Below are 16,259 nucleotides of genomic sequence, written 5' to 3' on the forward strand. Positions count from 1 at the left end.
AAGACTACGGAGGAGGGGAAGGGGAAAAAAAAAGTTACAGAGAGGGAAGGAGGCAAACCATAAGAGACTCTTAAAAACTGAGAATAAACTGAGGGTTGATGGGGGTGGGAGGGAGGAGAAAGTGGGTGATGGGAATTGAGGAGGGCACCTGTTGGGATGAGCACTGGGTGTTGTATGGAAACCAATTTGACAATAAATTCCATATTAAAAAATTAAATAAGATGTATATACAAAAATAAATAAATAAAATAAAATACAATGGACTTTAAAAACTTGTATCAAAAATAGCTAGAGAAAAAACTGGAAACACCCAAAGTCCATCATCTGTTTTATATCTACATAATGAACTACTACTCAGCAATAAAATGGAATGAACTATTGATACACACAGCAACATGGATGAATCAAAAACTACATACTGAATGATCCTACAGGTATAAAACTAGAATATACAAGGTGGTCTATACTGACACAAGCAGGTTAGTAGCTGCCTAGAGAGCAAAATGGGGTAGGGAGGAAGAAATTACAAAGGGGCATGAGGAAACTTCTAAGAATGATGGTTATATTCACTGTTTTGAGTGTAGCTGGTGATGGTTTCACAGGTACATATGCCAAAACATCAAATTAAATACTTTAAATATATACAAGCTTACTATAAGACAATTCTACCAAAATAAAGCCTCAAAAAAAAGACATGTTAATTTTCAGTGTAAAAGAATGTGTAAAAATCCACCTGATAAATTTTTAAAGATTTCAGAATGTGAAACTACCATAGAATTTTTTAAGGTAGAAAATGTGTAAGTTTAACTTATTACCTTTCAACTTTTGGAGACTGGGAATTTTCTATTCCTTTAAAACAAACTTTTTTGACATGATCTCCTGAACTGTGACCAGTAACAGATTTTTTTTCTTCTACTAAGAAATCCCGGAATGACTTAGATGAAACTGAATGTAGAGAAGATGCCCTGCAAAAGACAAAAGATCATGTTAAGACATCCATTTTTTAAAAGGTCAGTGCTAGAAATCACAATGGGAGAATGGGGAAAATGTACACCAAAAATTTTACAATATTATGTAATTAGTTTTTAAGGCGATGCTGGGTTCTTGCTGTCAGTTGTGAACTAATCAAAATGATGTGATTTAAAAAAAAAAAACAACAATGGAGACCAACACTGAAGATAACCCAGATGTTGAAATTAACAATGATATTAAAAACAAGTATTATAGCTATGCCTAAGGCAACAATAAAAAAATGTGCAGAATAAATTAAAGAATAAGCCCAGAGAAAAATAAAGAATAAGCCCAGAGAAAAACTATGAAAAAGAATAAAACAGAAATTCAAGAACTTTTAATTCAATATTTAAAAAACAAAATTCACTGGTGAAGGTAACAGCCGATTAGAAAAAAGTCAGTAAAACTGAAGATAAAGCAATACAAAATTTTGAATCTAAACAGAGGGAAGACTGAAAAAATTTCCACCATGGTGACTTAGATAATATCAAAAGGTCTACCATAAATATAACTGGGAGTCCCAGAAGGGGAGGTGAGAAATATGGCTGACAAAAATATTCAAAGAAACAATGCCCAAGCATTCCCCAAATCTGGTAGAAGATACAAATTTAAAGATTGAAGAATTTTAGCAAACCCCAAAGATCAATCTAAAGAAAACCATACTTAGGCACATGAGCAAACTGCTGAAAACCAAAGATCAAAAGAAAATCTTGAAAGCATCCACAGAAATATAACACAGTATGAAAACACTTAGATTATTAGAAACAAGGATAGCCAAAAGACAGTAGAACAACATCTTTAATAAGAGGAAAGTAAGGAAGAAAACTATCCATCCAGTTCTCTATATGAGTGAACCTGGACAAGGATCCTTTCCCAAGTCAGGCTCTGAAATGATTACAGTCCTCGTTGAACTCTGATTGCAGCAATGTGAGACTTGAGCCAGGGGCACCCATAAGCAATAACTCTGTGAAGCCATATCCAGAGGATATGAGACAATAGGACCCAAAGGAACTATGAGACAATAAACACTAGTTGTTTTAAGTCATTATTTAGGGATAATTTGTTACAAAGCAATAGATAATACAAGATACTACTGGAATTAAAAAGATGATAAAGATTATAATAATTTTGTGCAAATAAATTTGACAACTTACATAAAATGGACAAATATCTTGAAAATACAATTTATCAAAGATAACAAAAATAGAAATAAAAAAATATATAGACCTAGCTCTATTTAAAAAATTGAATAATCCCGCAGTTTTTTTATCGCAGAAATTGACAAATTGATTTTAAAATTTATATGAGAATACAAAAAAAAATTAGAGATTTGTCAAAGTATTCTTAAAGAAATACAAAGCTAGAAGAAGATAAAACAAGTCACAGGAATCAAGACAGAGTGGTACTGACATAAGGATTAACAGATCAATGGAAAAGAATAGAGAGCTTACATATAGAACCTCATATATACAGTCCTTCTACTTTCAATAATTAAATTACCAAAGCAATTCAGTGGTGAAAGTAATTATCTATAATAAACAAATGGTTTATAAAAGAAACCTTTACCTTTATCTCACACCATATCCCCAAATTAATTCAAGATGGATCATATATCTAATGTAAAAGCTAAGTAACCTAGAAGAAAACAGACGACTATAACTTGGTGGTAGGCAAAGTTTCTTAGGACTTATATAGGAATAAACATCAAATACAGAAATGATGAATTAGACTTAATGAAAATTAAAACTCCTCATCAGAAGGTATTAAGAAAACAGAAAACATTTGCAAAACACATATGTGACAAATGACTTGTATCCAGACCATAAAAAGAACTCCTGGAACTCAAAACTTAAAAACACAAATAATAAAAGTCAAGGGAATTTCAAAAAGCGAAAAGGATTTGAATGTACACTTCACAAAGAAAGTATGCTAATGATGAATAAACACATAAAAAGTACTCAGTATTCACCAGGGAAACACAAAACCTCAATGACAGGCTGCTACACACCTACCAGAATGGGTCAAATTAGTTGACAATACCAATGCTGGCAAGAATATGAAATAACCAATACTCTCATACATTGTTGCTGGGAGGATAAAATGGTACCACAGTGCTGTGGGGAAAGGACTGGCAATTTTGTAATAAGTAAACATGTATCTTCTGTATAATCCAGCAATTCTCCCTGGTATTTATACAAAAGAAATTAAAATATATGTCTATTAAAAGGCCTACACAAGAATGTTCAAACAGCAGCTTTATTCACAATAGCCAAAAACTGGAAATAGTCCAGGTGTCCATCAACAGGAATAAATACAAACTGTGGTATATTCATACCTTGGAATACTACCGAGTAATAAAAGGGAATAAACTATTGGTTCACACAACCCAGATAAATCTGAAAAACATGCTGAATGAAAGAAAAAACATGCTGAATGAAAACAGAAAAAAGTATATTATGTTTTGTTCTCATATAAACTTCTAGAATGGGCAAAACTAATCTGTGGTCAAAAAAGAAAAATCACCACAGTGGTTGACATTGATATGGAGAAGGGACCAGGATGAAGAAGAACTTTTTGAAGAAAACTTTCAGCGATAATGCTAATGCCCAGCAATTTATTAAATAAAGATAATAAACAATGACCAAGTGAGGTTTTTTTCTCCTGGAATGCAAGGGTGATCTAACACTCACAGGATAAAAGAGAAAAATCCTATAGAAAAGTCCTACAATCTGAAATATGACATATATTTAGGGATAAAATTAACAAAACACAGATAGGCATGATCTATACACTGAAGACTATAAAATATTGCTAAGAGAAACTAAGGAAGATCTAAAAGATATTACATCGTTCATGATTGGGAGACTCAAGATCGTAAATTGTCAATCCAATTCATCTACAAACCCAAAACAATACCTGAAAAATACTAGTAGGCATTTTTGATAAACTAATCTAAGATTTATACAAACATGGAAAAATTTAAATTACAAAAATAATTTTGTATAAAAAGAACAAAGCCAAATAAATTATACTATCTGATTTCATATTTACAAAAGCTATCATTATCAAGTCAGTGTGATATGGGCATAAGGATATATACATGTAGATCAAATGGAACTCAATAGGAGTCCAGAATTAGACTGACACATATATGGTCAACTGATTTCCAGCAAAAGTGCCAAGTAATAAAATGAGGAGAGGACAATCTTTTCAATAAATTGTGCTGGAACAACTAGATACCTGGTGAGGAAAAAAAAGGGGGGGAGAACAAAAACCTTGGGCTCTATCTTACCCTATATATAAAAATAAATTTGAATCACAAACCCAATCATAAAAGCTAAACTTATAAAACAGCTAGATCAAAACAAAAACAAAATTTTTGTAACCTTAGTCAAAGACACAAAAAGCCCTAACATCAAGTAACAACAAAAAACTGATGCAATGCATTTTATCAAAATGCAGAACTTCTGCTCCTCAAAAGATAACGTTAAGAAAATGAAAAGCTAAACTACAGAGTAGAAGAAAATATTCACAAAACATCTATATCTAACAAAGGTCTTACTTCCAGAATATAAAACTCTAACAGTACTATATTAAGAAAATAAATAGCCCAATTTATAAGGCAAAAATCTGAAAATGCATCCCAAAGATATGAAAATGGCCAATAAGCCCCTGAGAAATGTAAAATAAACCATACCTACCAGAATAGCCAGAATTAAAAAGATTAAGTGTACCAAGTGTTGGATAGGGTATGGACAACAGGAATTCTCACATACTACTGGCAGAAATGTAAAATATGACCATTCTGGAACACCTGGTGATTTTCTGATAAAGTCTAACATTCACTTAATATATGACCCAGCAATTTCAACCCTAAGTAAATAAAAATACAGGTCTATTAAGACTTGGATATAACTTTTTTTTCATAAAACAAACTGGAAACCCAGTATTTCTCAACAAGAAAGGAAGAAATTACAGATACATGCAACAACATGGATGAATCTCCAAAACTTTAAGTTGAATGAAGGAAACAGAATATACTGGACTTCTACCATTTATATAAAGTTTGAGAGCAGGCGAAAACTAAGTTATAGTTACAGAAATTTCATCAGTGGTGGCATGGGAGGAGGGTAGAGACTAAGAAAAGGTATTTGGATGATGGACATATTTTTAAAATTTTCATTGGGGTGGTGAATAGGTAAATGTAAATACATTTGCCAAAACTTCTATATACAAAGTTAGTTCGTTTACTGTATTTAAATTATACCTTGATAACGTTATTAAAAAAAGAACAGAATAGAAAAGGAAATCTGCACTCCTTCCCAAAAGACTAAAATAAAGTTAAGAAATTCCAAGTTTTGGTAAAGAGGTGGAAAAAGAACAACTCATAGACCACTGATGAGAATGTTTTGTGATATTCACTAAAATTGAATACATGCATATCCTATGACCCAGTTATTCCTAGTTATATACCCAATAGAAATGCAACTGCATGTATACCAAAGACATGAACTAGAATATCTATAGCAGAACCGATCCTAATAGTAAAAAAAGGAGGATACTCAAATGCTAACAAAAATTGAATGAATATTTACACAATGGATATTAGTACTCATCAAAATATGAATGAGTTTCATAAATATAACATTGAACAAAGGAACACAATTCTATTTATATATATTAAAAGAAAATCTATGGAAAGAAAAGTCAGAGGAGAGTGGATGATAAAAAAGATAGTGGGGTTGGTGGCTGGGGAGGGGGCATGGCAGGGTGGCAGGAGGGGACTAGATACTGGTAATGTTACTTCTTGATTTGAATTCTGAGTGCGCAAGATGTGTTCAGTTTGTGAAAATTCAACCTATACACTTGTGATAACTGCACTTTTAAGTGTATATAATGTTTTAATAAAAAGTTACTTAAAATGTAAACCTAATTTTACATGGATAAAATAGAAATAAAAATTAAGTTGACCCTAAATACACAAAATTAATCACACTCACTATGGGTATAATACTTTGATAATTAAAAGTAGAATGTATTTTAGAATAATATTCACCAAAAACAGGCAAAAATTTAATCATCTATACAGACGAACTGAGCTTTCAAAGATCTCATACTCAGATTTTTATGATATCAGAATCTCTTAATAATCAATGCTTTATTTTACTATCAGTACAAAAGCAATTTGCAGGATAACAGTCAGGATTAGGCACACAGGCTCTGTTGCTAGACTTCCTGGGTTCAAATTTTGGCTCTGACCTTCATAAGTGGAACTTTGTGCTTCAGTTTCCTCATCAATTATATGAGGATACAAATACCATCTCCATCATGATAATGTTTGAGAATCAAATGTTAATTTATGGAAAAATACTTAAAATAGTACCTGTTACAGAGAAATGCTATGTAAGTCTTACTATCCATAATTTTCATAGCATTTAACAAAACTGTGATTTAAGAGAAAAAGAAGACAATGAGAACAAAGAAGTTCTGACATGAAGAAATATAATCAGTTATAATAGGCATAGGCTTAGTATTTTTCTAAAGTCTGAGAAAAATTAAAAAGATAACCCTTACTTATTATTTTGTACACTAGATCTACACCATATTCTTGGCATCATTTTCAGAATCCTTAACATTAGATAGTCAAAATTCTCAGCAATAATAATGTAAACAATTTCTAGGCCTAAGTTATTTTTTTTTCTATTTTCTTTACTCAGAAAACAAAGTGGCCATGTCAATAAGTGAATACAAATGCTAACTGGATAATTCTCCAAAAAGTTAAACTCATATTTGGAAGAAACCTTAAAATCCATACCTAGATTAAGTTCATAAACTATTTGAGGTAGTCCATAAAAAAGTGAGGACTTCTAAAATCCTGTATCTTGTCTGAATAACTCATTTGTACCTGAATCTGACCTAATTACCAAATTATATTTGTAAAACACTTTAACGTGCATCCTGTCATTTAATTCTTACAATAACAATCCTGAAAGATAAGCATTTTTATCATCTCCTATGTTTAAAAGAAGAGTATAACCAAAGTGCAGGGATCACGAGAGATAAGGCAGAACCAGTTCTTAATGATGGAACCCATCCTTGCCATCTAGTCTACTGTTGCCTTCTGTAAGAAATCAAGACAAAACTTCCTATAAAGTGCCAAAGATAACACAGATACTGATGATCCACACTTTGTTTTGCTATTGTATGAGATAAGCATCAATTCATAACAAAACTAAAAATTTTCACCAAATTTCTATTTGCTCAATAAAGATTAGATCAATACAAAATGTCTCACATAAGATTTTTCTAAGAAAAAAGTTCACCAAAATTTAATACATATTATAACCATATTACAAATTAAGTTATAATTTATTAAAATATTAATGGCTAAAATTTACATATTTGATTAGACATTGTTGAATATACTAAATGTTTCATGCTTTGACTCAGTTTCAGCTTCATAATACTCCTGTGAAATAGGTACTATTTTTAACTCTATAGACAAGGAAAGTAAGACCAAGAAAGATTAAAAAACTGATCTAAGTTTACATTATTCCCAAGTAACAGATACATGATTTAAACTCAAGCAAGACTCACTCCAGAACCTAAGCTTAATCACTATACTGCTGTGCCATATTTAAAAGTTCTTTACTCTAAGTAAAACCTTAAATCACATCAGAGAAATTTTCCTTAGAGATTTGTACTAGAAACATGATCTACTAAGGTATTCATGCTAAAAATATTTCTTCAAAAGGAACTTACCTATAACTTGACGAAAAATTTTCCCAAAACATGTACATACACAAAACATAATAAAAAGTTAAACATATATACAAAAGAAATCACTCCCCATTTCTTTAACAACTCTTTCCTCTTCCCCAAAGCACACATACCTAACAGTTTCCATTGACAAGGTAACTATGGTGTAAAGTACAGTGTAACATTAGCAATTTGCGAACACTGCTGGCAAAAGTTCTTGCTGGAGAATCTACTGAATGTCCCCTGTAAGTAATTCATGTTTCTAAATACAGAAATTTCATAATGATCTGAAAAGCACAAGTTGTCAGATTTATCCTAGCAGTAATTTAGGGACTCCTAGATATAAATGATATATATACTTCTTAAAAACTCTGAATTTTTTTTTTTAAAGCTACTGGTAATATCTCCTTTGGAACAAATGTAAGTAACAGCGCTTCCAAAATATCTTAAACTCACATGTTCATTAATCATGCTTAGTGGTTACCTATAAAAATGACTTACCCAGATTTCTTTAAATGAGTTCTACTATTCTTTCCACTGATGATGCCATAATTTGGAACAGTGTCTGATTTCCCATGATTTTGCTTTCCTAACCCAGGCTCTGGCTACTTGCCATCTTAGCAGCCACAGTAACTTTATGAAGAAGCATTTGTAGACACTTACAGCCACACTAAAACTTAATCAAGATTTTGTTTCTCAGCTACAGCAGCGCTGAAATTTTTGCCTTAATAAATAAAATTTTCAGCTCTAAAGAGTTAAACATTGAAATTAGTTTATAATTTGTGGGTTACCTGCATATGGAATTTGGAAGAATTTATATTTATACATCAAGCCAGGCCACAAAGCTTGCGCATTCTTCCACTCAAGATGGTGAGAAATGTATTATTTCTCCAAGTAAAACAGTTGATAATGAAAACTGGCCAACTCTCATATACACTTGGTGTTTGCACACTAGATTTAAATTCAGCCAATCAGAACTTATTCTAATGCAAGAAAACAGTTGTCTTTAATACATAATATTGCCACACCTAACTGTAGACAGCAGGAGCACAACTATGTACTATGAGTTATATAAACTAGGTGAACGAATCTGCCAACAAACTAGTGAAAATCCTTCCCATAATCAGAAGCAGACTCACAGGGCTAATTTGGGATGTGCTAAGAAGTTGCACCTTAACCTCAAGATAAAAACATAGCATAAAAAATCTTGTAAGGAAAAAAAAAATCTCGTTAGAGGATTCTTCAGGATGAGGAAGATACACTTTTAAGAAATATCTTTAAAAACTTAAATCACTACAATACTGAATATACGTTATAAATACAATCTGTAAATCAGATTAAAATGCTAATTTAAGCTTTTCTTTTTATTTTATTTTATTTTTTTTAATTTTTTTTTTCAACGTTTTTTATTTATTTTTGGGACAGAGAGAGACAGAGCATGAACGAGCATGAACGGGGGAGGGGCAGAGAGAGAGGGAGACACAGAATCGGAAACAGGCTCCAGGCTCCGAGCCATCAGCCCAGAGCGTGACGCGGGGCTCGAACTCACAGACCGCGAGATCGTGACCTGGCTGAAGTCGGACGCTTAACCGACTGCACCACCCAGGCGCCCCTAATTTAAGCTTTTCTAATTTATTCATAGCACAGTAAAATTTAAATCTGACCAAGTTTCATTAGATGAACACTTACATGGGATACTCTCAGGAAAACAAATCTATTTCATTTTTAGTTTCTTCAAACATATACTACATATATTTGCACCCTATGTGTAAAAAGTATTCAACGATCAAACAATGATTATTTCCATTTATACTAAATATGGATCAAAATCCATGAATACCAAACAACCATTTTATAAATAGGTTCTTAAAATCTCTAACAAATATTTTATTAGTTCCATTAACTTATAAAATTTCCATAACAAAGCATATGTATATATTTTATATGCTTATTTGATTTTTAGATACATATTGACAAATTAATACCTATATTTTACTAAGTTCCATCAGCTCACTGTACAATGAGTACAAATAAAAGTACATATATTCAGAAGAATTTAGCAGAAAGAAACTTTAAAAGATCCTTCAGATACCAAAAATATAGTCTCAAGAAGCCAAAAATGCACAAAAAGTGCATAAATAATTTTATAATTCACTTTGATAATAATTCAGAATAAAATTATAATTAAACTTACTTGGTATCCTAAGATACATAAAATGATTAGTTTGTACTTTTTAATTTTATTAAAGTATGGTTGACATACATTATATTAGTTTCAGGTGATTCAACATTTATATACACTGAAATGATCACCCACCATAATCTAGCTACCATCTGGCAGGAACATTGTTACACATTATTAACTATATTTCCTATTCTGCATTTTATCTATGTGTCTTATTTATTTTATGACTGGAAGTGTGTTACTTTGACTTTTTAATCCCCTTCCCCTTCTCCCATCTGGCAACCACCAGATTGTTCTTTGTATGAATGAGTCTGTTTCTGTTTTGTTCATTTGTTTTTTAGATTTTATATATAAGGAAAATCATAGAGTATTTGTCTTTCTCCTCCTTATCTCACCTAGCATAATATCTTCTAGGTCCATCCATTTTGTTGCAAATGCCAAGATTTCATTGTTTTTTATGGCTCATATACCACTGTGTGTGTATACACACACACACATACATAACACATCTTTATCCATTTATCCATCAATGGTACTTACTTGTATCATATCATGGTTATTATAAATATTGCTGCAAAGAACACAGGATTCTATATTTATCTTTTCCAATGAGTGTTTTCATCTTCTTCAGATAAGTACCCAGAAGGAGAACTGCAGGATCATACGGAAGCTCTATTTCTAATTTTGTGGGAAACCTTCATGCGGTTTTCCATAGTTGCTGTACCATTTTGCATTCCACCAATAGTGCATGAGAGTTCCATTTCCAACACATCCTCACCAACACTTACTATTGTCTTTTTGACAATCATCATTCTGACAGAAGTGTGGTATCTCATTGTGGTTTTGATTTGCATTTTTCAGATGATTAGTGATGTTGAACATCTTTTCACATGTCTATTAGTTACCTCTTTGTATGTCTTCTTTGGAAAAATGCCTATTCAGGTCCTCAGCCCATTTTTTACTTGAGTTGTTTTTGTTTTTTTTTTTTTGGATATTGAGTTGTAGGAATTCTTTATGTATTTTTGATATTAATCCCTGATCAGTCATATCATTTGTAATTATCTTCTCCAAATTAGTAGGCTGCCTTTTCATTTTGTTGTTCACACTGATGTCTAAGAGCTTACCACCTCCATTTCCTTCTAGTAGTTTTATGGTTTCTGTCCTTAAGTCTTTAATGCATTCTGAGTTTATTTTTGGATATGGTATAAGGAAATGGCCCAGTTTTCCCAACACCATTTGTTGAAGAGATGTGTTCTTTTCCCATTATATGTTCTTGCTTCCTTTGTCAAAGATTAATTGACCATATAAGCATGAGTTTATTTATAGACTCTGTATTCCGCACCATTGATCTATGTGTCTGTTTTTGTGCCAGTACCATACCTGTTTTGATTATTACAGCTTTGTTCTTTCTCAAGATTACTTGGGCTCTTCAGGTTATTTTGTGATTTCATACAAATTTTAGGATTATTTCTTCTAGTCCATGAAAAATGCCCTTGTTATTTTGATAGGGACAGCACTGAATCTATAGATTGCTCTTGGTAGTATGGATCATTTTCTGGGTTATTTAAAATGATGTGTGTGTTATCTGTTGTATTATGGGACAAAGTGAGCTTACGGTCCTCCTAATCTGCCATCTTCCCTGGGATCCTCCCCTACTTTTTGTTTTTAAATAATAAAAGTGAATAATGGCATAGCTAAAACTATATTACTAAGCCCAAAGCTTCCTCATGTGCTTAGTTAATTCTCTCAAGTTATAGCATATTTAGTATCTTGAGAGCTGATCCAAGAACTTTCTTTTTATCTTTTCTATACTTTTCTTAATATTTATTTTTTGAGAGAGAAAGAGAGAGAACAAGTTGGGTAGGGACAGAGAGAGGGAGACACAGAATCCAAAGCAGTCTCCACGATCTGAGCTGTCAGCAAAGGCCTGACACGGGGCTCCAACTGACAAGCCATGAGATCATGACCTGAGCTGAAGTTGGACGCTTAAGTGAATGAGCCACCCAGCTGCCCCTCCATACTTTTCTTTAGGGAAAACACAACTCAATGTTCTAACAGCTATCCCACAAACCCTACAGAGGGTGACCAAATCAGTCTACCATAGTCTCATATATAGAAGGTGTGCACAAATACTGATGAATTTAAACATTCTACTAAACCCGTTCTCTCAAGTTTTACTCTCTTTTATTCTTTACCTGGGTTTTCCCACATCTTCCTTTACTTTCTTTTCTGTGATCATGCTTTAGATCTGTAGTAAGTGGTTCTGACAGGCTACAAAGAAAAGGGAGGATGGAAGGGGTGCAGGAAGTACAATACCCTATTTTATACACCTCAAAACTGCTATCTGACCTCTTTGGAGATTATTCCTATTAATCTCCAAATTACAGGTAAACTGTAATGGAGAAAATCTCTATAATAGCAAGTAAATACTCCTGCTTACAGAAGTGACAGTGAGGGGTGCCTGGGTGGCTCAGTTGGTTAAGCGTCTCACTCTTTTTTTTTTTTAACGTTTATTTATTTTTGAGACAGAGAGAGGCAGAGCATGAACGGGGGAGGGTCAGAGAGAGAGAGAGAGGGAGACACAGAATCTGAAACAGGCTCCAGGCTCTGAGCTGTCAGCACAGAGCCTGACGCGGGGCTTGAACTCACGAACCGCGAGATCGAGATCATGACCTGAGCCGAAGTCGGACGCTTAACCGACTGAGCCACCCAGGCGCCCCAAGCATCTGACTCTTGATTTTGGCTCAGGTCGCAATCTCTGTGAGATCGAGCCCCACATCAGGCTCTGCACTGACAGCGTGGAGCCTCCTCAGGATTCTTTCTCTCTTCTCTCTCAAAATAAATAAACACTTAAAAATAAACAAGTGATAACGAAAACCAAGATTATTAACACTGCAAAGATATTCATGATGTATACAGAAGGACAAAGAAATTAAGGTGGTAAAAATTGTTTATCCAATTTTTCTATGCTATATATTGTTTCTTACAACAAATGAAAAAAATGTAAGGCTCCTTCCTTAAATTACTTTAGTAATACATGCTAATTAGAATACAAAGAAGAAACTGTATCTATACAAAACATTTTGAAATCTATAATAGAAAGAATGACGAACAAATGAACACACCATGGTGCATATGTCAAAACAAAAAAATTATTTCCCAAGGTCTAATTTTTAACTTAAAGAGAGGAGTGAAATACTTGAAAAGTTAGGAGGGAAACCCAGAAGCCAAGAACTACCTTAAAAGGTAACACACAGATCTCTGCCTATTTTAATAAAACTTAAAGCATACCATGCATTCACTGGTTTCGGAGTTTTTGAAGGAGCAGTTAAAGCTGTTTCCATGCTACTTGTTCCTGAATTATTTTCTTTGGTAGTCATTGCAATCATTTTTCGTTGCTTCTGAGAAAGTTTAACTCCATGAGAAATTATTTTGCTAGAAATTAAATGAATTAGCATTAATTTCTGCTTAATGGAGGTTACAGGTAATTATACTGCTTTCTGTTTATTTGATGTGATTTTACTATTACTGGATCAAAATGGCCATAAGATTCAAGAGTGACAATATCAGTTTATACTATCGACGATCAAATAACAGTTACTAAATGAGCCTTCCTACTAATACATTTACATCACACTTGCACCAGAAATAGTCCACAATGATACTTTAGAGGCAAATTTCTGACAACACCATATTCTACATGAGTTGGACTACCAACCAACTCAATCTTTGGCATGTATTTAAGAAATGTTATGAAGGCTATAAGCCTAAATAAAAAAGAGTTTATAACTTAGTTTGACATCAAAAGCAGAAAAACAAAAACAAAAAAAAGTCCAGTATGTCTTTCTAATTGAGTTTAACATCAAATGCAGAAAAAGAGTATAGTAGGTCTTTCTAATTCTTTAGGACGGAACTATAAAACAACATGGTCTTTCCTTTTTTATGAGTTTTTAACCAACCCCAAATTTGTCTTTGGTGTAGCTCCACATTTTTGTCTATTTTCCTCAATTTGCATGATGGTTCGGAGATCCATGACAGGAGGGCTGACAGGACTAAAATACATATAAAATTTACTTTACAATACAGTTATTTATCCATAAAGTCCAATACCCAAACTTCACTGAAACTATAAATTATATGTAAGATTGATAATGAAAGGATAATTTAGGTTTATTTTGTCAGCTGTGGCCAACTTCAAAAAGGATACTTTGAATGAAACCTACTTTTATATATATATATATATATATATATATATATATATATATATATATATATATATATAACGTATATATATATATATATATATATATATATATATAACGTATATATATATATATATAAATAACTAAAATGCATCCAAAGCCATAACATAAAACTAAAACTCTTAAAAAAACAAAACCAAAAAAAAAAAAAAAAAAGCCAAGCAATAGAATAATTCTTATCTAACTTAGGCATAAGAAACTGAAGTTATGTTTAAATTCTTAACCTTTAAGATGAACAGAACTTGAAAATTATATTCTGTTTTTAACAAAATTCTTCCTACTGTCTACTGATACCAACCACAAAAATTTTAAAGTAAAATTTGGGGATGCTCAATAATATTAGAAACCCACCAGAGGAAGTTGTACTATAATGAGAAAAAACAAATTCTACCATCCTTAGAAACAGCCGATCTATTTTGCTGACTTTACATCAAGCCAATTATCTTAAAACACATTCAATAAAATAGTCTAGTGATAAGAAGATGCTTCTTGGGGTTCCCACAAATATGTTTACTTAAAAGGCAAAAAAAATTGAGACTGATTTCTAAACTACTTTTAGACTATGAAACAACATAAACTGGCACATAATCTGGTCTTCCAACTTTGCAAAATACAGCATATTTCAAAATAATTATGTAAATATAATTGGTAAGTCAATTAACAGTTTTAGCCTATTATAAACCATAGCAGGTGTATAAATATGAAGCGCAAGCTCAATAATTACTCTGAAAGAGTGCATTCTAATTATATCGACTCCTTCAATTAAAAAAATTGACTTTTCTAAATAAAAGAAAACTATGGATGCAATATAGGCAAGTTAAAAGCAGTGTAACATTGTTCTGAAAATTAACTGTGAATAACAATGTATTTTGTGAGATCTTAAATACCCCTTAACTTACTAAAAAGAAAAAAGAAAAAAAAAGAAAAAAAAAGATACAATAAACCTACAAATGACAAAATGGTCTTCCTGAATGGGAGTCTTAATATACACTATCAAAAAAATAGCTTATTATTAAGTCACTATATATCTAGATATAGATATCTGTGGGTTATATAGTATTTACTGGCATTCACAAATGACAGTACAAAGGGAACTAAATTCTGTCTGGGGAAAAAAAGTGCCTATTTTAGCTAGCTAGTAATCTGTATGCATCTAGGTAATTTTCTGCGTATTAGAAATTTACATTAATACTTTTTAAATGTGCTTCATTAAAAATTTCAATTTGACTAAAAATAAATAGTATTTCTCCAACTAACAGGTACAGAACAAAATGAAAATCCTACCTGAAAGAGCCAGCAACCCAACTGGAAGAGCTTGTAGTATCAATTTTGTTACTGGGAATGGTCTGTGGAGCAGATATGTTAAGTATTGGTGATTTTTCCCATGGTTTTAAATCTTCCCTAGAATATGCAGGAGGTGTACCATTAAGATATGGTTTAATTTTCCCCTGGAGGTTAAAAAAAAAACAAAACAAAACAAAACAAAACATTAAAAAATAAATAATAGTAGACACCTATTGGTACTTAATAAATATTGGTTAAATTATATTAAAGCATAAAATCTTATAACAATAATCATCTAGCATTCTTCTACTTTAGCATCTTAACCAATTCTCAAAACTTCTAAGTCACTATAACCCAGTTACCATGAGCTTTGAGAATAATTTTTAGGAAAATAAGTTTGCACATTAAATTCCCATTAATATGAGCATTAAATAAAAATGTTAATAAAAGTTGCTGAAATAAGATATGAAGCAGTAACTTTAAAATTAATGTCCATGACTTTATACCAAACTTTCATTTTGTTTCATATTAATGTCATATAATTCATTCTGAATAAAATTAGAGGTAAATAATACTGACAGCTGAAAAGGAACCTTAAAACAATTGCCATTATAATAGGTCAAGGAAGTTATTAAAATGGTTATTTCCATTGCTAGGACAGATTCTTATTGCCAAACATTCACAGCATGCCTTTAATTTTCCTTTTAAACCTCAACTGTCCTCTACACCAACCTTGGTGTTAATACGAATTGCCCCGA

At 32.1% G+C, this 16,259-nt stretch overlaps 1 protein-coding gene and 1 long non-coding RNA gene across 6 annotated transcripts in view; one reads left to right on the top strand and one right to left on the bottom strand.

The window, feature by feature from the left end:
• Nucleotides 1-16,259, top strand: part of LOC122220130 — a 42,478-nt gene that overhangs the window by 19,900 nt on the left and 6,319 nt on the right. The window contains exons 2-3 of one of the 2 annotated variants that reach the window (XR_006202691.1): nt 921-1,010; nt 15,477-15,573. This is a non-coding gene — a long non-coding RNA (uncharacterized LOC122220130). Of the gene's footprint in view, nt 1-920; nt 1,011-15,476; nt 15,574-16,259 lie in introns of those variants that run through there. The other variant, XR_006202690.1, reaches the window with a different exon arrangement.
• Nucleotides 1-16,259, bottom strand: part of IBTK (inhibitor of Bruton tyrosine kinase) — a 90,562-nt gene that overhangs the window by 11,579 nt on the left and 62,724 nt on the right. For all 4 annotated transcript variants that reach the window (XM_042939238.1, XM_042939236.1, XM_042939237.1 and 1 more), the window contains exons 23-26: nt 15,502-15,665; nt 13,915-14,007; nt 13,247-13,390; nt 816-965 (exon numbers count right to left, since the gene is read on the bottom strand). In XM_042939238.1, the coding sequence (XP_042795172.1) occupies nt 816-965; nt 13,247-13,390; nt 13,915-14,007; nt 15,502-15,665 (551 nt within the window). The remainder of the gene's footprint in view (nt 1-815; nt 966-13,246; nt 13,391-13,914; nt 14,008-15,501; nt 15,666-16,259) is intronic.

This window comes from Panthera leo, chromosome B2 (assembly GCF_018350215.1).
Source record: "Panthera leo isolate Ple1 chromosome B2, P.leo_Ple1_pat1.1, whole genome shotgun sequence".
Lineage (NCBI taxonomy): Eukaryota > Metazoa > Chordata > Mammalia > Carnivora > Felidae > Panthera > Panthera leo.